We start from the raw sequence: 28,000 nt of genomic DNA, 5'->3' as shown, positions 1-28,000 counted from the left end.
CTCATCTCGAAGAGTCCCGCCGCCGCGCCCCATCAGCCATCCTTCTCTTCCGCTGCCTCCCAAGTCCCGATCACCTTCATTGTCGTCCGCCCACACGCCTCCTCCGAGCCGCCGTATGTGCCTCCTCGCGTGCCGCCCCAGTCGTACGCAGTAGAGGCGGAGACGCACGTCATGCCACCATCTCTAGGGATCGAGGGCAGGGGATCTGACATGGTGCTATACTCATGTGCAATGGAAGCGCGGCCTGCCTCCATGCCCCGTCCTGCATCAGATTTGATCAAGAGTAGGCCAACGATGCTCCCCTGGCTCTCCTCGCATGGCCTTTCAAGCCCCGGACATGGACTCATGGAGCAGCCAACAAGCCTATCCGTCCCTGGCGATCAGCCGCCGCGCTCGGAACAAGGAGAGGCACCTAGGTCGACGGCGCATGCACCACAAGTTGGCAACATCTGCTGTTGCCGCCGATTTTATTTGGGCTTGCAACAGGTACGTTTCCATCGAAATCCCCCGCAAAGTCACACGTCGTCTCGGTCTATGTCCAAAGGCTCAGCAACTCTTCGTTGGTCCCGTCGTCTCTGTGCATCCATCTCCATCGTTATATCCCTATAGGTTAATTTGTTTTTTTCAGAGTTGAGAGAACATGCAGAAAAAAAGTAGAGTTGTGATTGGGATTTACATTAGTTCACCTCAGGTTTTGATCATCTTCATGAGTCAAACATCACCATACACTTGAAAGTTATCATGTCAATTCTGGGAGATGAGCCGATTTACAACAGGTTATGAAGACTGTTGAAAATTTCATCATGGTTGAATAAATAGGCATTCAAATTTATTTTCATCATTGACGTTTTTTTTTCTGGAGCACTATTTTTGGCCTGGCAATATTTGAAAATGTAGATTAAATAGGCATGGAATTTCATTTTCTTCTGATATTAACCAAGCTGCAGAGATGGGTAAAAGTGCTGAAAAGCTACAAGTTTATTATCCTAATATATATGCAAATACATATCATTTTGCATGTTTTTTGTGGACCTTTTTCATCTCCTTTTACTACTAATCCTTTTATTATTTCTAATTTTTGTGCCTGCTCTACATCCAGTTCCTCTAAAGTCCACATGTCTTGGTGGAATCATGTATGATTTAGAGGTATAAAGTAAAACCTATAAGTACCTATGAGTTTGTGTTTCTAGCCCATGACGACCATCCGTCCCTGGTTGATGCCCGCCGCGGCTAATCCACAGGAAAGCTGGTACCATGGCCGCCCCTAGGCCCTATCCCTCCGCGCGCTGAACTCCGTTGAGGCCTGTGCCGGTTCGGAATCGCCATTGTCGCCTCAGCGGTTCATTTACCAATATCAAGACCATCCTCTGTTTGGATTCTACTTGCTTCTGTAAAGTAAGGTAAGGTCTAATCTTATTTCTAGCAAGAATTGCAACATCAAATCGTCATTTTCTTATCTGAAAGATAAACCCATTTTCGAACATAAAAGGCTACTACATGATATCACTGTAAAGGTTACACTCATGCTTCCTATGATATACTGACAAAATATGAATATAATTTTGTAAACATGATTTGCACCGTTTCTGGATGCACTCTTTTGAGTCAGTTTTTGGTTCTCTAACATCAATGTGACTCCAATAGAAGTTAACAAATTATATTTTTTGTGCTCAGGCGTGCAATTCAATGAAAATCATATGTTCAAAGAGCCAAGCACGTAATCAAGCATTTAGGAGAGAACCCCAAATTTGATACAGGTTGTACTCCAAAGTAATTGTGGTGTAATGATTTCAGAGTATCAGTAGAGATGCCCTAACCCATATTTATGCTAGCGTACATTGTTGCCACTGTCTTTGTTAGGTTCTTTATGGGATTTTTGAAGCTCTACTAAATATTTAGGTGATACACTATACCATATCAATTATGTACAATCATGCTAACTTTTTTTTTCTCATATCAGCGCTAATTTGAACAAAAATCGTTACTACGTGTGATTTAACTGTTTTCCGTATCGAATATGAATATGAATCATAAGTTTTAATCTAAGAATGATGTTTAACGCATTCCTGTTGAATCTATTTTCGTCGAGACAAAGATGCGCATAGCGCGTGCACGTTTACTAGTACACAGAAAATTCTCTTAGGAAATCAAACTATCTAAGCACTTACGTGTCAACATCACAGTAATTTGGAAATAGGCTCAAAATTATGAGAAAAAAGAAGTGCGTTACCCTTTAATATAGTAGTTATAGTTATGTCTTTTGGCACCTCATAACCGTCACTCTCTTTCTCCTTAGTGTGTTCAATAAATTCTTGACGCCTAGCCGGAACCACATACTTTGCAACCTTTACAGAATTATCAATATCAATTGATAGTCCCTCATCAATAGGTGTCCTAACAGATTTTGCATCATGCATATTAAAACGATGAAGAACTTTCTGAATGTAATTTTGCTGACTAAAAAATAACACACTAGATTTTATATCTCTTGTAATTTTCATACCTAGTATTTTCTTAGCAGCACCAAGATCCTTCATCTCAAACTCACTACTTAATTGTGACTTTAAAGTAGTGATCTCTTTCTTGCTCTTGGCAGCAATCAACATATCATCAACATATAACAACAAGTATATTGGTGATCTATTAACAAACTTGATATAAACATAACTATCATACTGAGATCTCTTAAACTCTTGTGCAAGCATAAATGAATCAAACCTTTTATACCACTGTATTGGACAACATAGCCACCATACCAAAGAATGCACGAATGAAACTATGCTTCACAACCGGAGAGAATACATCATTATAATCAATACCTGAAATTTGGCTAAAACATTTTGCTACTAACCTTACCTCAAACCTCAAAGGCTCATTAGGAGGCAAACCTTCCTTTCTTTTAAATATCCACTTGCAGCAGACATCCTTCTTTCGTTTAGGAAAGCGCACAACATCCCATGTGACATTCTTGTCGAGCGATTGCATCTCCTCTTGCATAGCAGAAATCCACTTCACACGGTGAACGGATGCAATGGCCTCAACATATGTAGCAAGTTCAGTATCATGCTCCACCTGTTCAGCACAACTCAAAGCATGATGAACAAGATTACACTCTTCAAGTAAACAAGGATGTTGACTTTTGTTACGCCTCGGTCTATCAGTAGCGATGGAACTATTTGTTTGCTGCAAAAGGTGGTGAGTGCTGAACAACAGTGTTCTCATTCTCAACAAAATCAATTTTTTTCTCCTCCACGTGTTCCACCTGCACGCTAATACTATGTTGCTCATCATCAGAAACATCAGAAAAATCAATAGCATCGAAACATCTCAGAGACGAACTCTTATAAAACATGATATCCTCATTAAAGACAACATTCATGCTATGCAAAACTTTATTAGTTTAAGGATTCCATAACTTATATGCCTTAACTCCTGAACCATAAGCAAGAAACACACACTTAACAACCCTAGGCTCTAGCTTTCCATTATCAACATGAGCATAAGCAGTGCAACCGAAAACTCTCAACTGTGAATAATCAGCAGGTGAACTAGACCATACCTCAATATGAGTTTTCTTATCAAGCGGAATGCAAGGTGACATGTTTATCAAGTAACAAGCGGTGGAGGTTACTTCAGCCCAAAAACGTCTATGCAAACCAGCATTGGACAACATGCAGCGAGCCTTAGAGATGATGATTCTGTTTGTGACATCCCAACTTTTGCAACCCTGTTTAGTTGTCCTTAGTGCAAAAATTAGGGGGAACACAAACTTTTTCTAAAGACTTACTAAGTGGAACTGTCTTGATCTGCTTGAGATAAATTGCCTTGATCTATTGGTAGATGAATTGTCTTGATCTGTTTGTTGAGCTTTGACTTGAGCTACCCAAAGAACAACACCTCTAGTGGTAAAACAAGCAACTCACCTAATAAAACACATTTCTGGCTTAGGAAAAGTTGTTTCCTTTTTACTACATCAAACCTTTCCACTTATGGCAACATGGGTGTGCCTACTTAGAATTCATCTTTGTGGTATAATCTAGCTCAACCCATCCTTGCTTCAAAACTTGGGATCATCTACCCCTTACTAGATCCTTCTCTTATACCCTAGTCAAAAACCCTAAAACTTCACAATTTTGACTAAGTCCTAAAATTGTTGCCAGATTCAATTTTGGAGCCTTTAGATTAAGTTATCCTTTTCCATCCAATGTACTTCACTTGGCATTAGACCTACCTTGTCGTGTGAGCTTCCCAACCATACCAATACCTTGGACCAGACCAATCATATAACCACTTTTCCTTGTTGGTTTTGTGGCCAAGTCATCAAATTGTTATGTCAGGCTTAAAAGATTCAAACTTTGGCAGTTGATCTCTAAGCACCCACAACAGTTTTTGGTGACCTCAACGCATGGATCTCATCTATGCAACACCTTCTACAACTTCCACGTCTTGCATGTCCCATTCAACCCTTGCAACTCCTATATTCAACTTGATCTTCTACCCTATCCAATGTTTCTGCACTAGATCACTTCTTCCTATTTTACCTTTTTTTATTCCAAGTTTAATCTTCACAAAACCAAGAGTGGGAATGATGGGTAAATTATGTAGCCACCATATACCCTTGAGATCAGTCCTTCCAAAATTAATTTACTTTTTCTTTCTAAAAAATTCTCAACACCCTATTATTTTTCTTCTCTAGTTTTAATCACAAAACTTTTTCATTTTATTTTCCCAAATAACTTAGGAAAGGTGGATGGTACTTCATACCATCCCTTTTCAACCCAAAAGTGTTTCTATAAAATCGTTTCACTTTATTTTTTTTCTTTCTTTTTAATCAAGATGCTAGTTTATGGTATTTATACCATTTCTTCCTTCTCTCTTGTTTAATTATCCAATTTGGGAAAAATCTACTATGCATGGATATGTAAGTAGACCTAAATTATTTAAAAAATATCTTCTTGTCTCCTCCAAAATTTTCAATGGCAAATTAAAAACAAAACCCTATCCTTTTGTTGATCAACTCTCATAGTGAGAAAGACCCATTCTTTCAAGTTCGAAATCTAGATAACAACTTTTATTCACCCACCACATCTCACTAATCTAGGGTTTACCATCATCACCGTGACCTCATAAATTGATAGTTTATGTCATCTTGCCTTTCCAAAAAAATTCAAAATGCTATTTTAATTGCTTTGCATCCAAAGTTGGATCTACTCTTGCGAAGTGATTTAAACCCGTGTAATAATTACAATATCTAGTATTATCTTCACCACTTCATCTTCACCTCTCTGATCTACCTCTCATCCTCCTCACTTAGCCAAATGTGGAGCATAAACAAATGCCATCACCATGATCAACATGGCAATAATCAACATTACCGCCTCCATCACCCTACCTACACTTTGGATCATCTTCCAATCACCTCTTTGACCTCTCCGTCGTGCACTTGATCTTGGTCATCTTGCATTGCTCCCATGCCCCTTCTCCTGAAATCTTTGTGCATAATAATGAATAGGTGACGGTCAAGGCGGCAATCGGGTCAGGTTTAACCGGGTCGACCTATCACAAACCCATGCCCTATTAACAAATTGGCGAGGATTTCTGCCCACGACTTCGCCCATGGGTCTGAGATGCGACCCATGCCCGAACCCGATGGGTCACCCGACCCGACAAGGAACCCATCGGGTTTCCCGAGTGCACTAATATAAAATTTTAATTTTCTTTCAAGCTGGCACCCTCGAACTATTACGTCTTCACGTCCCAAAGATAAAAAATATCATAACGCACACGTAAGTTACGTAACGACAGTACCATTGCCAGGAGATGGTCATCCCTCTTTTATAAGCTGAGACGCCCTTCTAACGGGCATGGCTGGGCGAGGTGGTACTAAAGAAGCTCTCGGCTTTGTTGTTCCTAGCGCTGAGAGCTGAGAAAGCCAAGCAACACGAGCTTCAGCCTTTACAGGCCCATCAGGCCAACGTGATTCACCGAGTGCCTAGTTTCCTTCTGCTAGTACTTATAACTTATAGTAGTATATGGGCCGGTCTTCACTCCAATAGTTATTTCATTTTTCCTACTACATCTGCACTTAGACTGAAGTAGTACATGTCCGTTATTACTTCTTAGTCCACACTTTCACAAAACGAAGTGTAGATGTTAGCCTGAAATAAAATTATATTTCATAATTAATACTAATCGGGCGACCCCATGGGTAACTCATGGGCATAAAAGCATACCCTACCCATTACTAATCGGGTCACCCATGGGTTTGACCCATGGGCGAAAACGGCGACCCATACCCAACCCATTTGGGTCGGGTGCCCATGGGCGGACGAACCCATGGGTCAAATTGCCGGCCTTAGGTAACGGTCATGCCATGCATGACATCTGAGAAGAAAATCTCTCCCTCTCTCTCTCTCTCCTATCCCACTCTACCTTGGGAAGCATGAGCCTGCACCTCTCCTACAAGACCTGCACCCCTCTAGCTCGACCACTCCTCCATCTCCCCTTTCTTTCTCCTCCCTTTCCCCTTCCCAATGCCATGAATGGCATATGCCTTTGACAAAAACTATAGATCTACACCCCTGCACCTCTAACCATGTCTAGGACCTAGCCTTGGATTCCTGGAGCCCATCAATGCCCTTCCCTCGTTTCCCGACGCCCCATGTGCGCATGTCGGTGCTCATCACATGCGTTCTCACCATGTCCGCAGTACACCACACCACGCCCAGACCCGAGCCAAACACTCGTCCCTAGACGAAGTCGCGCGCGTAACACCCTCCCGCAGCTAACACGAGCCCTAGGACATCAGGAGATCGCCATCCAAGGTGCCCCTGCAACGTCAGCCTCGATGTAGCATTCCATCGAACACCTTCTGAGCAGTGGTCCTCCCTCTCTCTCTTGGTCGTTCCCGCGTAGGGAACCCCTCCGAAAACCCTAGCGCGTGTTAGACACGCTTTCCCACCGCAGCGCTGGCCAATGCCCAAGCCCTGGACCGGTGCACCGCAACGCTGCACTCCATCCACCATGCACCCGCCCGAGGCTATAAAAGCTGCCCGAGCCCCTCCCTTTGCCACACATCACCACTCCCCTCTCCCACCTCCCAGAGCCCACGCAGAGAGCGCCAGAGCGCTCCCCTGGTTGCTGCTCGCCGGCAAGCGCGCCATGGCCATGGTTACCGCAAGGTGGCCGGTGAAGTCTGCAATCACCTCGGCCCCCTTCTTCCTTCCCCAACTCTAGCCATACCCTGCTGCTCCTAATCCACCTCTCTGCGCTATCCAGGGTCACCGATCGGGGCGAGGCTACTGTAGAAGGAGAAGCCCCTGGACGCACCCCTGACCGCCTCGACTCGCCGTTTCCACGCCCGACGTCACCGTCTAGGGCTGCTACTCGTCGGTAAACCCCTGGACCGCCCCCGTTCTTCCTCCAATCGTCTGCGCACGTGCGTGAATGAGGACGACGGCTTCTGGCCATCCGAACTGCATGGCCACATCGGCCCATGCATGCAGCGCCCAGCAGCCAGCCTCCCTTTTATTTTTTTCTCTATTCCCCCCTCTCCACCTGGAAACCCCCTTGGGCCAACCCAGCTCGTCCTGCACGGCCCCACTAGAAAACCAGCCCTTGTCCTTTTCTGAAAATAGTCCCGCAACCCATCTCAGTCACTTTTAATTCACCAAAAATTCACAAATAATTCAAATCAAGGGGTTCCAATTTTATAGCCTTGCTACATGAATTCCTCATAACCTTAGACAAGAATTAGACCAAGATCCATTCTGCATTTGCCTAGGAATTTAAAGTGGTAGACACATGCAGTAACCTTGTTAATTAAAATTTGAGACTTTCAAAAATAGTTTAAATCGAAATCTAAATTTGTAGTAACCTATATAGTAATTAACTTCTTTTGTCACTGGTTTGAGTATTTTATGTCAAAATATGAGATTGTGATATTTAGTACAAGTTTATTCAAAATCTGTGTTTGGGAATTTATTTCAGGAGCATAAAGTATTATTTTTGAGTATAACCAATTTTGTTGTGCTCAAATTACCTGTGTTAACAACATATCCAGAGATCAGATTTATTTGTGCAACTGATTTTTTTATGATAGTTTAAACTTTGAATTGGTCCCTGTGGCTAGTAAAATATTTATTAAAAATCTTTTAAAACTTCAAAATTGGTGAATCCTATTTTGTATGGATCTTTGTTCCGATAGCTATCTATAGGCTTAATTTTTGTTTGATTTACTTCTCTATTGTTTTCGGAGCAAACTAAAGTAGGAAAATGATGTATGCTTTTCTAAAAATGTTTAAAAATAAAATATAAAAGTTTTTGGTATAAAACCAATGCAAATGTCTTCTTTGTGATGTTTTCTACCAGGGGATATTAGGTTTAATCTCTGGTGATAAGCAGGGGGAAATTTGCTAATTTTTGAGGTTCTCATGCCTTTTTGAGAGGATTAAAATGGTTTTTCTTAAAGTAAATTTGTTAAAGTTGTTGGAACTAAGTCCCTAATAAACTCTATGGTATCCTATGGTTGAGTGGTTAGCTAATGATGGTTGTATGTTTGATTTGTTGGTGCAATGTGTTGATTGTGTTCCTCTTAATTTGCGGCGATAGATTCAGACATTATCGAGTTTGCAGGAGAGGAAGGATATGAAGAATTTGAAGAAGACCAGGGATAAATTAGCCATTCAAGGCAAGCCATCTTTTGATCTCTTGCTATTTATTATTCTGGTTGTTGTTCATTGTTCCATTACATCCTTGGTCCGTTGTTTTATCTTGCGTTATGTTGGTCCTCTACACTATGCATACTTATTCCCAAGTATGTTGAATCCTTTTTTTTTTTGAAGTAAAACAGTGGGCAAAAGCCCCCTGCGAATTTATTAAATAAATATAAAAAAGTCAAGGATTACATGAGGAGAGAGTGAGAAACTCTCAAGAAAGAAAGACCTAAAAAATCTAATATTAATTTAACGAATTGATCCATTCATTAAATGAATTGACATGCTTCTTTTTGATTCTATGCACTAGCAGCCTCAGTTCTTGAAGGAAGATTGCTTTCCAGGTATTGAATTCTGCATGTTGATCCTTAAAAATTCTGTTGTTTCGGACTATCCAAATGCCCCATGCTGACAAAACCATGACTTCCATGGCAAAAGGCTGTTTCATTTTTAATCTCATATCCTCAAATGCTTCAAGAATAGATAAATCTCTATCTCTTTGTGGACATATGAAATCCCAGCATTTCTTTGCAAAAGAGCAGGCCCGTAAAAGATGCACTAAAGTTTCTTCCTCATTACAATTTTCAATTACACACCGATATGATTGTATCACAAAGTTCTTCCTTCTCGGTAAGTTTCTTGTGTTTAGTCCGTCATGAAGTAGCAGCCGAAGAAGAATTTGTGTTTTGCTTGGCATGAAGATTTCCATAATATGGAGAAAATCTTAGGAGCTGGAGAGAAGCCTATCATAGCTTTATATGCTTTACGGGAAGAGAATTCTGCATTTCCCCAAATGTAGGACCAACTATCTCGCATTTCCTTCTGTACCACCGCAAGAGCATTCGACAGATTACTTCAAGGCTCGAAATTCTCCAAAAGCTTGTTGTGAAAGAGGTAAGTGAAAAAGATCCTCAAGATATTCAGTATGTATCACCCTTTCAACAGTCCAATCAGTATGTTTGGCATAAGTCACTAGATGTGGAAACTTTTGGTGCATGCAATTGTCTGCCCATAGGTCTGTCCAGAAATTAGCAGTTTTACCATTTCCAATATTACATCTAGCCATAGCCTTGTAAATGTCCAATAATTTAGTATGTGCTCTCCACCAGAAAGATGCTCCCATGTTATTTGTGGGTAAGTTACCACCCGAGTAATAAGACTCCCTGACCAGGTGAACCCAAGGAATGTCATGATTATTAAAATATTTGTGTAGATTCTTTAACATAAGGGCCTTATTCTGAACTTCCAAATTCAAAACTCCCAAACCACCTTGTTCTTTAGGTCTGCAGATTTTCTTCCATGCAACAAGAGCAGAGCCATTTGCCTGCACATCATTATTTTTTTCCTCCACAAACAGTGTCTCATATATTTTACAACTTGCTCCTTTATGGCCACTGGAACATCAAAGCAACACATGAAGAAAACTGGCATGGAAGCTAGAACAGATTTAACCAATTGTAACTTCCCTCCATAGTTTAAAAAATCAGCCATCCCTCCTAATCTTGCTTGTGTTCTTTGGACAATGGGTAAAAAATGTTCCATGGAAGGTTTTATAATACTGAGTGGCAGTCCCAGGATAAGTAAAAGGCAAGTGACCCCTTCTTACATTGCATTGTTTCAGACAAGTGAATAAGCCTTTCCTCACTTAGATTAATGGGTATCATGTTGGATTTATTATAATTCACTTTCAGACCAGTGGAGTCAGCAAAAGTTTGTAACAGAGCTTTAAGACATACCAAGTTTGCAGCATTTGCTTTCATGATTATCAGAGTATCATCTGCATATTGAACAATTGGGAAATCAGGACAGGCATTTGATGGTATAGGCCTTTCTATAATTCCTTGACTCATTGCTGAGTTTATCACTGATTGGAGTAAATCTGCTGCAAGCACAAAAAGAAGTGGAGAAAGAGGGTCTCCTTGTCTAACCCCTCTTCTGCAATAAAATCTCTTGCCTGGTGTACCATTGAGAAGGACTGCAGAGGTTCCAGTGCTAAGAATTAGGTGAATCCATTTAATCCATTTTTCTCCAAACCCCTTTGCTCTCAAGATTTCCAAAATTGTGCTATGTTCAATCTTATCAAAAGCTTTTTCAAAATCCAGTTTGAGAATGACTATTTCTTCTTTTGATTTGTGACACTGAAAAATGTATTCAAAAGCCCACCCCAAACAATCTTGAATTGATCTCTGCTTCAGAAAACCATATTGATTTTTGTGTACCAGCTGAAGAATAATTTTTTGCAACCTGTTTGCCAGAAGCTTGATAATGATTTTAATCACAGTGTTGAGAAGAGAAATAGGCCTGAAATCACCTGGTCTCATAGGGGAGTCAATTTTTGGAATTAAAGTGATATAGGAAGAATTAATGCTCTCCAAGTTGATACTTCCTTCATAAAATCCCCTAATCAAATCTTTGACATCTTTCCCAATAATATTCCAACAACTCTTGAAAAATTCATTGTTAAATCCATCAGGTCCTGGAGATTTATCATTAGGTAATTCCTTTATTATATCATCAATTTCTTTATCTGTAAAAGGAGACTCCAGTTGTGAACTTGTTTCTTCATCCATGCCATCTCCATAGAAATCATGCAAATTAAAATGCATAAATGGATTGTCAGACTTCCCCATTCTTTCTTTGAAAGCCTTCCATAGAATATCTGCTTTTCCATCATGATCTGCTATTTCAGCCAAACTATCATTCATTAGCACAGAGATGAAATTATGTCTGTAGTTTATTGTTGCTTTATTGTGAAAGAATCTTGTATTAGCATCTCCAAGCTTTACCCATTTTATTTTCCCTCTTTGTTTCCAGTAAGCCTTCTGATTCTGTAATAAGGTAATGACATGATCCTTGAGAAGATCTGTTAGGTTCCACTCTTCAAGAGAAAGAGTTCTTAATTCCTCAATATTATCTAGGAAAGTGATGACAGAGTTGACTTTTTCAATGAGCATCTTTAAGCATGGCAAATTCTTTGCCCAAAGCTTTATGCTTTTCCTTAAGTTTTTCAACTTGGCAGTAACTTTTTTGGCAGGGTCAGAGTGCCCAACTGGAGTATTCCAGCTTGCCTCCACTATATTCTTGAAGTCACTATGCTGCAACCAGTAATTCTCAAATCTGAACACATTTGCCTTTGGAATATTTGTGCCAATGGAAATAACACAGGGGACATGATCAGAAGTTGGTTTCACTAGGGGAAAAACCATGGATGAAGGGTACTTAATGGTCCATGAGGAAGAAGTAAAAAACCAATCTAATCTTTCAAGCAGAGGAGATTGTTGCATATTACTCCAAGTGTATTTTCTTCCTTTAAGAGGTAATTCCACCAAACCTAGGTTGCTGATTGCTTCATTAAAAAGAAGCATCCCATTTATGTCTCCTCCTGGTTTGTTCCTATCTGAGGGTTTCCTGATGAAATTAAAATCCCCCATAATTAACCAATCCATATCATCAGGCATGTCAACATTTGCAAACCAATCAATAAAATCAGCTTTTCTTTCTGCTTGACTTGGACCATAAACATTTGTTAAAATCCAAGTATTATTTGAGAGATTACTAGTGAACTGAACAGAAATGGAGAATTCATTCTGAAAGGCCAGAGTGCCATTAAACAGAGCACTACACCAAATGATAATAATTCCACCAGAAGCTCCTATGGAAGGGAGAAATTCAAATTTATCAAATCTTTTTGGACAGAATTTTCTTATATAATCCATAGCAAAGGTTTCCCTTTTTGTTTCTTGAAGGCAAATGAAGTCACAATTTGATTCCTCAATTTTACTAGCAAGAGCTACCCATTTCTTTTCAGAATTAATACCCCTCAAATTCCAGTTTAATATTTTCCATATTATGTTGTGATCCATGGGAAACTATGGGAATTTTTGTATACATGATAGCCAAGACTGAGGCTACTGCAAGATATTGCACCACCAATCATGAAAATAACAGCACTCCAGAATAAGCACAAGACACAAAGATATAGCGTAAACTATGGCATGAAACTGAGTGCAACAAGGTCTCCACAAAACCAACATTGTCAAGTACTGAAACACCACATAGTTATTACAAGCATTCATAAGATAAGCCCTTTCTGCCACAAAAGCATGTTTGTTGTCTATCATTGGGACACTCTATTTGTGAGGCCTTTTTTTAGCCTGAGATGCCACCCCATCAGTGACATTAGCACCTCTATCTTTGCTGCTCCCACTGGAGCTTGCTTGAGCTTTCCCCTTGGCTACCTTTGGTCCTGGAGCAGTAGATTCTGTTGCTGCTCCTGGAGCTTTTCTCTTAGTTTCCAGTTTATTCTTCCTTAGCAGTCTCTTTTCCAGGCCATCTTCCTGTACCTTATAGAAAGAAGAAGCCAAATTTTTTACCACTTTGGTATTAATTAAAGGAGGAGCAGCATTGCAAGTCAAGCAACTTTTGTCAACACAATTATCATGATTTCTGAATCCATCATTTAAAAGAACCAGTCTAGGGCTCCTCCTTACCTCTGATTCAACTAGAGGGACCCCTCCATCTCTCCTCTTCCTTCTTGGAGAAATGGGACCAGTTCCATCAATCAGCAAGCTATGCAGTGGACTCTCCTGACTCCCCTGTCCTTCTTCCAACAATTTGCACACAGGAGCCTGATTGGCAACACATTTATCAGGAATCACAAAAGAAATGGTGTTCTCATAAGCAACAGATTCCTTGATAATATTCCATAACTGAGAAGATAAGAAACCCTTGGCCCAATCAAATTTATCAGGAGTCATGAGCATTAAAGTGACAAAATTAAACCAACTTACAGGAACAAGGAGAGGCACCTAGGTCGACGGCGCATGCACCACAAGTTGGCAACATCTGCTGTTGCCGCCGATTTTATTTGGGCTTGCAACAGGTACGTTTCCATCGAAATCCCCCGCAAAGTCACACGTCGTCTCGGTCTATGTCCAAAGGCTCAGCAACTCTTCGTTGGTCCCGTCGTCTCTGTGCATCCATCTCCATCGTTATATCCCTATAGGTTAATTTGTTTTTTTCAGAGTTGAGAGAACATGCAGAAAAAAAGTAGAGTTGTGATTGGGATTTACATTAGTTCACCTCAGGTTTTGATCATCTTCATGAGTCAAACATCACCATACACTTGAAAGTTATCATGTCAATTCTGGGAGATGAGCCGATTTACAACAGGTTATGAAGACTGTTGAAAATTTCATCATGGTTGAATAAATAGGCATTCAAATTTATTTTCATCATTGACGTTTTTTTTTCTGGAGCACTATTTTTGGCCTGGCAATATTTGAAAATGTAGATTAAATAGGCATGGAATTTCATTTTCTTCTGATATTAACCAAGCTGCAGAGATGGGTAAAAGTGCTGAAAAGCTACAAGTTTATTATCCTAATATATATGCAAATACATATCATTTTGCATGTTTTTTGTGGACCTTTTTCATCTCCTTTTACTACTAATCCTTTTATTATTTCTAATTTTTGTGCCTGCTCTACATCCAGTTCCTCTAAAGTCCACATGTCTTGGTGGAATCATGTATGATTTAGAGGTATAAAGTAAAACCTATAAGTACCTATGAGTTTGTGTTTCTAGCCCATGACGACCATCCGTCCCTGGTTGATGCCCGCCGCGGCTAATCCACAGGAAAGCTGGTACCATGGCCGCCCCTAGGCCCTATCCCTCCGCGCGCTGAACTCCGTTGAGGCCTGTGCCGGTTCGGAATCGCCATTGTCGCCTCAGCGGTTCATTTACCAATATCAAGACCATCCTCTGTTTGGATTCTACTTGCTTCTGTAAAGTAAGGTAAGGTCTAATCTTATTTCTAGCAAGAATTGCAACATCAAATCGTCATTTTCTTATCTGAAAGATAAACCCATTTTCGAACATAAAAGGCTACTACATGATATCACTGTAAAGGTTACACTCATGCTTCCTATGATATACTGACAAAATATGAATATAATTTTGTAAACATGATTTGCACCGTTTCTGGATGCACTCTTTTGAGTCAGTTTTTGGTTCTCTAACATCAATGTGACTCCAATAGAAGTTAACAAATTATATTTTTTGTGCTCAGGCGTGCAATTCAATGAAAATCATATGTTCAAAGAGCCAAGCACGTAATCAAGCATTTAGGAGAGAACCCCAAATTTGATACAGGTTGTACTCCAAAGTAATTGTGGTGTAATGATTTCAGAGTATCAGTAGAGATGCCCTAACCCATATTTATGCTAGCGTACATTGTTGCCACTGTCTTTGTTAGGTTCTTTATGGGATTTTTGAAGCTCTACTAAATATTTAGGTGATACACTATACCATATCAATTATGTACAATCATGCTAACTTTTTTTTTCTCATATCAGCGCTAATTTGAACAAAAATCGTTACTACGTGTGATTTAACTGTTTTCCGTATCGAATATGAATATGAATCATAAGTTTTAATCTAAGAATGATGTTTAACGCATTCCTGTTGAATCTATTTTCGTCGAGACAAAGATGCGCATAGCGCGTGCACGTTTACTAGTACACAGAAAATTCTCTTAGGAAATCAAACTATCTAAGCACTTACGTGTCAACATCACAGTAATTTGGAAATAGGCTCAAAATTATGAGAAAAAAGAAGTGCGTTACCCTTTAATATAGTAGTTATAGTTATGTCTTTTGGCACCTCATAACCGTCACTCTCTTTCTCCTTAGTGTGTTCAATAAATTCTTGACGCCTAGCCGGAACCACATACTTTGCAACCTTTACAGAATTATCAATATCAATTGATAGTCCCTCATCAATAGGTGTCCTAACAGATTTTGCATCATGCATATTAAAACGATGAAGAACTTTCTGAATGTAATTTTGCTGACTAAAAAATAACACACTAGATTTTATATCTCTTGTAATTTTCATACCTAGTATTTTCTTAGCAGCACCAAGATCCTTCATCTCAAACTCACTACTTAATTGTGACTTTAAAGTAGTGATCTCTTTCTTGCTCTTGGCAGCAATCAACATATCATCAACATATAACAACAAGTATATTGGTGATCTATTAACAAACTTGATATAAACACAACTATCATACTGAGATCTCTTAAACTCTTGTGCAAGCATAAATGAATCAAACCTTTTATACCACTGTATTGGACAACATAGCCACCATACCAAAGAATGCACGAATGAAACTATGCTTCACAACCGGAGAGAATACATCATTATAATCAATACCTGAAATTTGGCTAAAACATTTTGCTACTAACCTTACCTCAAACCTCAAAGGCTCATTAGGAGGCAAACCTTCCTTTCTTTTAAATATCCACTTGCAGCAGACATCCTTCTTTCGTTTAGGAAAGCGCACAACATCCCATGTGACATTCTTGTCGAGCGATTGCATCTCCTCTTGCATAGCAGAAATCCACTTCACACGGTGAACGGATGCAATGGCCTCAACATATGTAGCAAGTTCAGTATCATGCTCCACCTGTTCAGCACAACTCAAAGCATGATGAACAAGATTACACTCTTCAAGTAAACAAGGATGTTGACTTTTGTTACGCCTCGGTCTATCAGTAGCGATGGAACTATTTGTTTGCTGCAAAAGGTGGTGAGTGCTGAACAACAGTGTTCTCATTCTCAACAAAATCAATTTTTTTCTCCTCCACGTGTTCCACCTGCACGCTAATACTATGTTGCTCATCATCAGAAACATCAGAAAAATCAATAGCATCAGAAACATCTGTAGACGAACTCTTATAAAACATGATATCCTCATTAAAGACAACATTCATGCTATGCAAAACTTTATTAGTTTAAGGATTCCATAACTTATATGCCTTAACTCCTGAACCATAAGCAAGAAACACACACTTAACAACCCTAGGCTCTAGCTTTCCATTATCAACATGAGCATAAGCAGTGCAACCGAAAACTCTCAACTGTGAATAATCAGCAGGTGAACTAGACCATACCTCAATATGAGTTTTCTTATCAAGCGGAATGCAAGGTGACATGTTTATCAAGTAACAAGCGGTGGAGGTTACTTCAGCCCAAAAACGTCTATGCAAACCAGCATTGGACAACATGCAGCGAGCCTTAGAGATGATGATTCTGTTTGTGACATCCCAACTTTTGCAACCCTGTTTAGTTGTCCTTAGTGCAAAAATTAGGGGGAACACAAACTTTTTCTAAAGACTTACTAAGTGGAACTGTCTTGATCTGCTTGAGATAAATTGCCTTGATCTATTGGTAGATGAATTGTCTTGATCTGTTTGTTGAGCTTTGACTTGAGCTACCCAAAGAACAACACCTCTAGTGGTAAAACAAGCAACTCACCTAATAAAACACATTTCTGGCTTAGGAAAAGTTGTTTCCTTTTTACTACATCAAACCTTTCCACTTATGGCAACATGGGTGTGCCTACTTAGAATTCATCTTTGTGGTATAATCTAGCTCAACCCATCCTTGCTTCAAAACTTGGGATCATCTACCCCTTACTAGATCCTTCTCTTATACCCTAGTCAAAAACCCTAAAACTTCACAATTTTGACTAAGTCCTAAAATTGTTGCCAGATTCAATTTTGGAGCCTTTAGATTAAGTTATCCTTTTCCATCCAATGTACTTCACTTGGCATTAGACCTACCTTGTCGTGTGAGCTTCCCAACCATACCAATACCTTGGACCAGACCAATCATATAACCACTTTTCCTTGTTGGTTTTGTGGCCAAGTCATCAAATTGTTATGTCAGGCTTAAAAGATTCAAACTTTGGCAGTTGATCTCTAAGCACCCACAACAGTTTTTGGTGACCTCAACGCATGGATCTCATCTATGCAACACCTTCTACAACTTCCACGTCTTGCATGTCCCATTCAACCCTTGCAACTCCTATATTCAACTTGATCTTCTACCCTATCCAATGTTTCTGCACTAGATCACTTCTTCCTATTTTACCTTTTTTTATTCCAAGTTTAATCTTCACAAAACCAAGAGTGGGAATGATGGGTAAATTATGTAGCCACCATATACCCTTGAGATCAGTCCTTCCAAAATTAATTTACTTTTTCTTTCTAAAAAATTCTCAACACCCTATTATTTTTCTTCTCTAGTTTTAATCACAAAACTTTTTCATTTTATTTTCCCAAATAACTTAGGAAAGGTGGATGGTACTTCATACCATCCCTTTTCAACCCAAAAGTGTTTCTATAAAATCGTTTCACTTTATTTTTTTTCTTTCTTTTTAATCAAGATGCTAGTTTATGGTATTTATACCATTTCTTCCTTCTCTCTTGTTTAATTATCCAATTTGGGAAAAATCTACTATGCATGGATATGTAAGTAGACCTAAATTATTTAAAAAATATCTTCTTGTCTCCTCCAAAATTTTCAATGGCAAATTAAAAACAAAACCCTATCCTTTTGTTGATCAACTCTCATAGTGAGAAAGACCCATTCTTTCAAGTTCGAAATCTAGATAACAACTTTTATTCACCCACCACATCTCACTAATCTAGGGTTTACCATCATCACCGTGACCTCATAAATTGATAGTTTATGTCATCTTGCCTTTCCAAAAAAATTCAAAATGCTATTTTAATTGCTTTGCATCCAAAGTTGGATCTACTCTTGCGAAGTGATTTAAACCCGTGTAATAATTACAATATCTAGTATTATCTTCACCACTTCATCTTCACCTCTCTGATCTACCTCTCATCCTCCTCACTTAGCCAAATGTGGAGCATAAACAAATGCCATCACCATGATCAACATGGCAATAATCAACATTACCGCCTCCATCACCCTACCTACACTTTGGATCATCTTCCAATCACCTCTTTGACCTCTCCGTCGTGCACTTGATCTTGGTCATCTTGCATTGCTCCCATGCCCCTTCTCCTGAAATCTTTGTGCATAATAATGAATAGGTGACGGTCAAGCTGGCAATCGGGTCAGGTTTAACCGGGTCGACCTATCACAAACCCATGCCCTATTAACAAATTGGCGAGGATTTCTGCCCACGACCCTGCCCATGGGTCTGAGATGCGACCCATGCCCGAACCCGATGGGTCACCCGACCCGACAAGGAACCCATCGGGTTTCCCGAGTGCACTAATATAAAATTTTAATTTTCTTTCAAGCTGGCACCCTCGAACTATTACGTCTTCACGTCCCAGTATAAAAAATATCATAACGCACACGTAAGTTACGTAACGACAGTACCATTGCCAGGAGATGGTCATCCCTCTTTTATAAGCTGAGACGCCCTTCTAACGGGCATGGCTGGGCGAGGTGGTACTAAAGAAGCTCTCGGCTTTGTTGTTCCTAGCGCTGAGAGCTGAGAAAGCCAAGCAACACGAGCTTCAGCCTTTACAGGCCCATCAGGCCAACGTGATTCACCGAGTGCCTAGTTTCCTTCTGCTAGTACTTATAACTTATAGTAGTATATGGGCCGGTCTTCACTCCAATAGTTATTTCATTTTTCCTACTACATCTGCACTTAGACTGAAGTAGTACATGTCCGTTATTACTTCTTAGTCCACACTTTCACAAAACGAAGTGTAGATGTTAGCCTGAAATAAAATTATATTTCATAATTAATACTAATCGGGCGACCCCATGGGTAACTCATGGGCATAAAAGCATACCCTACCCATTACTAATCGGGTCACCCATGGGTTTGACCCATGGGCGAAAACGGCGACCCATACCCAACCCATTTGGGTCGGGTGCCCATGGGCGGACGAACCCATGGGTCAAATTGCCGGCCTTAGGTAACGGTCATGCCATGCATGACATCTGAGAAGAAAATCTCTCCCTCTCTCTCTCCTATCCCACTCTACCTTGGGAAGCATGAGCCTGCACCTCTCCTACAAGACCTGCACCCCTCTAGCTCGACCACTCCTCCATCTCCCCTTTCTTTCTCCTCCCTTTCCCCTTCCCAATGCCATGAATGGCATATGCCTTTGACAAAAACTATAGATCTACACCCCTGCACCTCTAACCATGTCTAGGACCTAGCCTTGGATTCCTGGAGCCCATCAATGCCCTTCCCTCGTTTCCCGACGCCCCATGTGCGCATGTCGGTGCTCATCACATGCGTTCTCACCATGTCCGCAGTACACCACACCACGCCCAGACCCGAGCCAAACACTCGTCCCTAGACGAAGTCGCGCGCGTAACACCCTCCCGCAGCTAACACGAGCCCTAGGACATCAGGAGATCGCCATCCAAGGTGCCCCTGCAACGTCAGCCTCGATGTAGCATTCCATCGAACACCTTCTGAGCAGTGGTCCTCCCTCTCTCTCTTGGTCGTTCCCGCGTAGGGAACCCCTCCGAAAACCCTAGCGCGTGTTAGACACGCTTTCCCACCGCAGCGCTGGCCAATGCCCAAGCCCTGGACCGGTGCACCGCAACGCTGCACTCCATCCACCATGCACCCGCCCGAGGCTATAAAAGCTGCCCGAGCCCCTCCCTTTGCCACACATCACCACTCCCCTCTCCCACCTCCCAGAGCCCACGCAGAGAGCGCCAGAGCGCTCCCCTGGTTGCTGCTCGCCGGCAAGCGCGCCATGGCCATGGTTACCGCAAGGTGGCCGGTGAAGTCTGCAATCACCTCGGCCCCCTTCTTCCTTCCCCAACTCTAGCCATACCCTGCTGCTCCTAATCCACCTCTCTGCGCTATCCAGGGTCACCGATCGGGGCGAGGCTACTGTAGAAGGAGAAGCCCCTGGACGCACCCCTGACCGCCTCGACTCGCCGTTTCCACGCCCGACGTCACCGTCTAGGGCTGCTACTCGTCGGTAAACCCCTGGACCGCCCCCGTTCTTCCTCCAATCGTCTGCGCACGTGCGTGAATGAGGACGACGGCTTCTGGCCATCCGAACTGCATGGCCACATCGGCCCATGCATGCAGCGCCCAGCAGCCAGCCTCCCTTTTATTTTTTTCTCTATTCCCCCCTCTCCACCTGGAAACCCCCTTGGGCCAACCCAGCTCGTCCTGCACGGCCCAACTAGAAAACCAGCCCTTGTCCTTTTCTGAAAATAGTCCCGCAACCCATCTCAGTCACTTTTAATTCACCAAAAATTCACAAATAATTCAAATCAAGGGGTTCCAATTTTATAGCCTTGCTACATGAATTCCTCATAACCTTAGACAAGAATTAGACCAAGATCCATTCTGCATTTGCCTAGGAATTTAAAGTGGTAGACACATGCAGTAACCTTGTTAATTAAAATTTGAGACTTTCAAAAATAGTTTAAATCGAAATCTAAATTTGTAGTAACCTATATAGTAATTAACTTCTTTTGTCACTGGTTTGAGTATTTTATGTCAAAATATGAGATTGTGATATTTAGTACAAGTTTATTCAAAATCTTTGTTTGGGAATTTATTTCAGGAGCATAAAGTATTATTTTTGAGTATAACCAATTTTGTTGTGCTCAAATTACCTGTGTTAACAACATATCCAGAGATCAGATTTATTTGTGCAACTGATTTTTTTATGATAGTTTAAACTTTGAATTGGTCCCTGTGGCTAGTAAAATATTTATTAAAAATCTTTTAAAACTTCAAAATTGGTGAATCCTATTTTGTATGGATCTTTGTTCCGATAGCTATCTATAGGCTTAATTTTTGTTTGATTTACTTCTCTATTGTTTTCGGAGCAAACTAAAGTAGGAAAATGATGTATGCTTTTCTAAAAATGTTTAAAAATAAAATATAAAAGTTTTTGGTATAAAACCAATGCAAATGTCTTCTTTGTGATGTTTTCTACCAGGGGATATTAGGTTTAATCTCTGGTGATAAGCAGGGGGAAATTTGCTAATTTTTGAGGTTCTCATGCCTTTTTGAGAGGATTAAAATGGTTTTTCTTAAAGTAAATTTGTTAAAGTTGTTGGAACTAAGTCCCTAATAAACTCTATGGTATCCTATGGTTGAGTGGTTAGCTAATGATGGTTGTATGTTTGATTTGTTGGTGCAATGTGTTGATTGTGTTCCTCTTAATTTGCGGCGATAGATTCAGACATTATCGAGTTTGCAGGAGAGGAAGGATATGAAGAATTTGAAGAAGACCAGGGATAAATTAGCCATTCAAGGCAAGCCATCTTTTGATCTCTTGCTATTTATTATTCTGGTTGTTGTTCATTGTTCCATTACATCCTTGGTCCGTTGTTTTATCTTGCGTTATGTTGGTCCTCTACACTATGCATACTTATTCCCAAGTATGTTGAATCCTTTTTTTTTTTTGAAGTAAAACAGTGGGCAAAAGCCCCCTGCGAATTTATTAAATAAATATAAAAAAGTCAAGGATTACATGAGGAGAGAGTGAGAAACTCTCAAGAAAGAAAGACCTAAAAAATCTAATATTAATTTAACGAATTGATCCATTCATTAAATGAATTGACATGCTTCTTTTTGATTCTATGCACTAGCAGCCTCAGTTCTTGAAGGAAGATTGCTTTCCAGGTATTGAATTCTGCATGTTGATCCTTAAAAATTCTGTTGTTTCGGACTATCCAAATGCCCCATGCTGACAAAACCATGACTTCCATGGCAAAAGGCTGTTTCATTTTTAATCTCATATCCTCAAATGCTTCAAGAATAGATAAATCTCTATCTCTTTGTGGACATATGAAATCCCAGCATTTCTTTGCAAAAGAGCAGGCCCAGAAAAGATGCACTAAAGTTTCTTCCTCATTACAATTTTCAATTACACACTGATATGATTGTATCACAAAGTTCTTCCTTCTCAGTAAGTTTCTTGTGTTTAGTCTGTCATGAAGTAGCAGCCAGAAGAAGAATTTGTGTTTTGCTTGGCATGAAGATTTCCATAATATGGAGAAAATCTTAGGAGCTGGAGAGAAGCCTATCATAGCTTTATATGCTTTCTGGGAAGAGAATTCTGCATTTCCCCAAATGTAGGACCAACTATCTGCATTTCCTTCCTGTACCACTGCAAGAGCATTCTGACAGATTACTTCAAGGCTCTGAAATTCTCCAAAAGCTTGTTGTGAAAGAGGTAAGTGAAAAAGATCCTCAAGATATTCAGTATGTATCACCCTTTCAACAGTCCAATCAGTATGTTTGGCATAAGTCACTAGATGTGGAAACTTTTGGTGCATGCAATTGTCTCCCCATAGGTCTGTCCAGAAATTAGCAGTTTTACCATTTCCAATATTACATCTAGCCATAGCCTTGTAAATGTCCAATAATTTAGTATGTGCTCTCCACCAGAAAGATGCTCCCATGTTATTTGTGGGTAAGTTACCACCCGAGTAATAAGACTCCCTGACCAGGTGAACCCAAGGAATGTCATGATTATTAAAATATTTGTGTAGATTCTTTAACATAAGGGCCTTATTCTGAACTTCCAAATTCAAAACTCCCAAACCACCTTGTTCTTTAGGTCTGCAGATTTTCTTCCATGCAACAAGAGCAGAGCCATTTGCCTGCACATCATTATTTTTTTCCTCCACAAACAGTGTCTCATATATTTTACAACTTGCTCCTTTATGGCCACTGGAACATCAAAGCAACACATGAAGAAAACTGGCATGGAAGCTAGAACAGATTTAACCAATTGTAACTTCCCTCCATAGTTTAAAAAATCAGCCATCCCTCCTAATCTTGCTTGTGTTCTTTGGACAATGGGTAAAAAATGTTCCATGGAAGGTTTTATAATACTGAGTGGCAGTCCCAGATAAGTAAAAGGCAGTGACCCCTTCTTACATTGCATTGTTTCAGACAAGTGAATAAGCCTTTCCTCACTTAGATTAATGGGTATCATGTTGGATTTATTATAATTCACTTTCAGACCAGTGGAGTCAGCAAAAGTTTGTAACAGAGCTTTAAGACATACCAAGTTTGCAGCATTTGCTTTCATGATTATCAGAGTATCATCTGCATATTGAACAATTGGGAAATCAGGACAGGCATTTGATGGTATAGGCCTTTCTATAATTCCTTGACTCATTGCTGAGTTTATCACTGATTGGAGTAAATCTGCTGCAAGCACAAAAAGAAGTGGAGAAAGAGGGTCTCCTTGTCTAACCCCTCTTCTGCAATAAAATCTCTTGCCTGGTGTACCATTGAGAAGGACTGCAGAGGTTCCAGTGCTAAGAATTAGGTGAATCCATTTAATCCATTTTTCTCCAAACCCCCTTGCTCTCAAGATTTCCAAAATTGTGCTATGTTCAATCTTATCAAAAGCTTTTTCAAAATCCAGTTTGAGAATGACTATTTCTTCTTTTGATTTGTGACACTGAAAAATGTATTCAAAAGCCCACCCCAAACAATCTTGAATTGATCTCTGCTTCAGAAAACCATATTGATTTTTGTGTACCAGCTGAAGAATAATTTTTTGCAACCTGTTTGCCAGAAGCTTGATAATGATTTTAATCACAGTGTTGAGAAGAGAAATAGGCCTGAAATCACCTGGTCTCATAGGGGAGTCAATTTTTGGAATTAAAGTGATATAGGAAGAATTAATGCTCTCCAAGTTGATACTTCCTTCATAAAATCCCCTAATCAAATCTTTGACATCTTTCCCAATAATATTCCAACAACTCTTGAAAAATTCATTGTTAAATCCATCAGGTCCTGGAGATTTATCATTAGGTAATTCCTTTATTATATCATCAATTTCTTTATCTGTAAAAGGAGACTCCAGTTGTGAACTTGTTTCTTCATCCATGCCATCTCCATAGAAATCATGCAAATTAAAATGCATAAATGGATTGTCAGACTTCCCCATTCTTTCTTTGAAAGCCTTCCATAGAATATCTGCTTTTCCATCATGATCTGCTATTTCAGCCAAACTATCATTCATTAGCACAGAGATGAAATTATGTCTGTAGTTTATTGTTGCTTTATTGTGAAAGAATCTTGTATTAGCATCTCCAAGCTTTACCCATTTTATTTTCCCTCTTTGTTTCCAGTAAGCCTTCTGATTCTGTAATAAGGTAATGACATGATCCTTGAGAAGATCTGTTAGGTTCCACTCTTCAAGAGAAAGAGTTCTTAATTCCTCAATATTATCTAGGAAAGTGATGACAGAGTTGACTTTTTCAATGAGCATCTTTAAGCATGGCAAATTCTTTGCCCAAAGCTTTATGCTTTTCCTTAAGTTTTTCAACTTGGCAGTAACTTTTTTGGCAGGGTCAGAGTGCCCAACTGGAGTATTCCAGCTTGCCTCCACTATATTCTTGAAGTCACTATGCTGCAACCAGTAATTCTCAAATCTGAACACATTTGCCTTTGGAATATTTGTGCCAATGGAAATAACACAGGGGACATGATCAGAAGTTGGTTTCACTAGGGGAAAAACCATGGATGAAGGGTACTTAATGGTCCATGAGGAAGAAGTAAAAAACCAATCTAATCTTTCAAGCAGAGGAGATTGTTGCATATTACTCCAAGTGTATTTTCTTCCTTTAAGAGGTAATTCCACCAAACCTAGGTTGCTGATTGCTTCATTAAAAAGAAGCATCCCATTTATGTCTCCTCCTGGTTTGTTCCTATCTGAGGGTTTCCTGATGAAATTAAAATCCCCCATAATTAACCAATCCATATCATCAGGCATGTCAACATTTGCAAACCAATCAATAAAATCAGCTTTTCTTTCTGCTTGACTTGGACCATAAACATTTGTTAAAATCCAAGTATTATTTGAGAGATTACTAGTGAACTGAACAGAAATGGAGAATTCATTCTGAAAGGCCAGAGTGCCATTAAACAGAGCACTACACCAAATGATAATAATTCCACCAGAAGCTCCTATGGAAGGGAGAAATTCAAATTTATCAAATCTTTTTGGACAGAATTTTCTTATATAATCCATAGCAAAGGTTTCCCTTTTTGTTTCTTGAAGGCAAATGAAGTCACAATTTGATTCCTCAATTTTACTAGCAAGAGCTACCCATTTCTTTTCAGAATTAATACCCCTCAAATTCCAGTTTAATATTTTCCATATTATGTTGTGATCCATGGGAAACTATGGGAATTTTTGTATACATGATAGCCAAGACTGAGGCTACTGCAAGATATTGCACCACCAATCATGAAAATAACAACACTCCAGAATAAGCACAAGACACAGCATATAGCAGAAACTATGGCATGAAACTGAGTGCAACAAGGTCTCCACAAAACCAACATTGTCAAGTACTGAAACACCACATAGTTATTACAAGCATTCATAAGATAAGCCCTTTCTGCCACAAAAGCATGTTTGTTGTCTATCATTGGGACACTCTATTTGTGAGGCCTTTTTTTAGCCTGAGATGCCACCCCATCAGTGACATTAGCACCTCTATCTTTGCTGCTCCCACTGGAGCTTGCTTGAGCTTTCCCCTTGGCTACCTTTGGTCCTGGAGCAGTAGATTCTGTTGCTGCTCCTGGAGCTTTTCTCTTAGTTTCCAGTTTATTCTTCCTTAGCAGTCTCTTTTCCAGGCCATCTTCCTGTACCTTACAGAAAGAAGAAGCCAAATTTTTTACCACTTTGGTATTAATTAAAGGAGGAGCAGCATTGCAAGTCAAGCAACTTTTGTCAACACAATTATCATGATTTCTGAATCCATCATTTAAAAGAACCAGTCTAGGGCTCCTCCTTACCTCTGATTCAACTAGAGGGACCCCTCCATCTCTCCTCTTCCTTCTTGGAGAAATGGGACCAGTTCCATCAATCAGCAAGCTATGCAGTGGACTCTCCTGACTCCCCTGTCCTTCTTCCAACAATTTGCACACAGGAGCCTGATTGGCAACACATTTATCAGGAATCACAAAAGAAATGGTGTTCTCATAAGCAACAGATTCCTTGATAATATTCCATAACTGAGAAGATAAGAAACCCTTGGCCCAATCAAATTTATCAGGAGTCATGAGCATTAAAGTGACAAAATTAAACCAACTTACAGGAATTTCACAGAGAGGAGCACTTGCAGAGGAGTTGTGCAGGTTAGGAGCAAAGTAGGCCTCCCAAATTTTCATGCCTTGCTTGGAGAATCTCTTTGTAAGATCATGTTCATCTGGAATAGAGAAGAAAGATGTTTCCACCCTTCCAATGATGAGGTGAGCTTCATGGGGTGGCACCATATTAACATCCTCTAGAAGTTGGAAATTATTTTCATTATTGTCATCAGGAATATTCTCTGCATTTGCTTGCTGGATCATCCCATTGCCATTTTCATCATCAAAATCTGCTTCCTCTTCCTCTATATAAGCCAGAGCAATATTCTGAAGGCCTTCACCCATTTGGTGGAAAGGAATCAAACCTACTGGGGCACCAGCATGAACCACCAACTGCTGATTTACAGCACCAAGTGAAGAATTTGAGCTGCCAGAGGAATAAGTAATGTCACTGCTTGAGTCAGCCAGGGGTGGGTTGTCAAGGTTCATCTCTTCTGCTTGAATAGCATCCAAAAGGCCTTGAAAAGCAGCATTAGGAGCAAGGTCCACCTCCATATGGTTGACATCTTCTTGCTGAGGATTATTCCCCATTGCCCAGTGACCCCAACCATCATCTTCCCCTGCATCTTCCTCATTATCTTCAACTGGTGCTGGCAAGAAAGGAGCAGCAGGAGGAACCAAAGCATCTGGCAAAGGGTGTGGGTCCACTCCATCATCAGGAAGTGGGTCCTCATCTGGTGGGCCTCCTCCAATCAAATTATGCTGTAGCACTTCCACAGAAAAAGTCCAGGATTCAGCATCAGGTCTATTGCCTTCAGTGAACCTAATGCTTTTAGGAATTTCAGCCAGGTCAGTCACTCTTACTTTTGCTACCACCCTTCCCTTTTTATTAGGATCCCTTTCCCATAGAAGCAGAGTACCAATATCATGAAAACAAGCATTTAAATCCTCTGTACTCATGTGATCTAAAGGTGGCCCAACAATGAGCACCCATGCATCTCTATTAAAGTTTGCCGCACGCCAGTTAATTCCCTCATCATGCTTACAGAAAGAAATATCAACATCACCAAAGGGGTTAGGACTGGTATGAATCAACCGGTCCCTGTCACTGACATTTGCAAACTGAACATAGGCTGCGCCAAAGGGACACTCCTGTATACTCTGAAAGCCAACCTCGGCCACCTCATTCAAGAACTCTTCGAGCACATTTCTGACGTTAGGAAAATGTACCTGACCTTGGGGGAAGGGATTAATTGTGGCAATAGCATACTGTTCATGTGTCCTCGGCTTCCTTGCAACGACGACCCGCTTCACCCCAATCCTTCCTTCAATGTGCTGAATCTCGAAACCATGCGGCACAAACGGACGAGGGTCGATGGGGATATTGGCCATTGCC

General features: G+C 40.3%; 1 protein-coding gene across 1 annotated transcript; it reads right to left on the bottom strand.

Annotated features, from left to right (window-relative positions):
• Nucleotides 1-32: 32 nt before the first annotated feature.
• LOC139833736 (uncharacterized) lies at nucleotides 33-27,996 on the bottom strand. Its single transcript, XM_071824083.1, has 10 exons — nucleotides 26,311-27,996; nucleotides 25,975-26,163; nucleotides 24,133-25,408; nucleotides 23,507-23,598; nucleotides 13,205-13,342; nucleotides 12,869-13,051; nucleotides 10,934-12,301; nucleotides 10,678-10,852; nucleotides 10,408-10,491; nucleotides 33-262 (listed from the first exon to the last, which is right to left on the bottom strand). Exons 1-10 carry the CDS (start codon nucleotides 27,994-27,996, stop codon nucleotides 33-35), a joined length of 5,421 nt encoding a protein of 1,806 aa, XP_071680184.1.
• Nucleotides 27,997-28,000: the final 4 nt, after the last annotated feature.

This window comes from Lolium perenne, chromosome 7 (genome assembly GCF_019359855.2).
Source record: "Lolium perenne isolate Kyuss_39 chromosome 7, Kyuss_2.0, whole genome shotgun sequence".
Lineage (NCBI taxonomy): Eukaryota > Viridiplantae > Streptophyta > Magnoliopsida > Poales > Poaceae > Lolium > Lolium perenne.
This window is presented reverse-complemented; position numbering and strand designations above follow the sequence as displayed.

Excerpts from the sequence above, each read along its gene's own strand:
- LOC139833736 (XM_071824083.1), bottom strand. The coding sequence starts at position 27,996 with ATGGCCAATATCCCCATCGACCCTCGTCCGTTTGTGCCGCATGGTTTC. Across the intron at positions 25,409-25,974 it reads CTGATGGGGTGGCATCTCAG|AATGAATTCTCCATTTCTGT; the intron begins GCTAAAAAAAGG and ends CTGGCCTTTCAG. Across the intron at positions 10,492-10,677 it reads CTCTGCAGTCCTTCTCAATG|ATGATACTCTGATAATCATG; the intron begins GTACACCAGGCA and ends TTCAATATGCAG.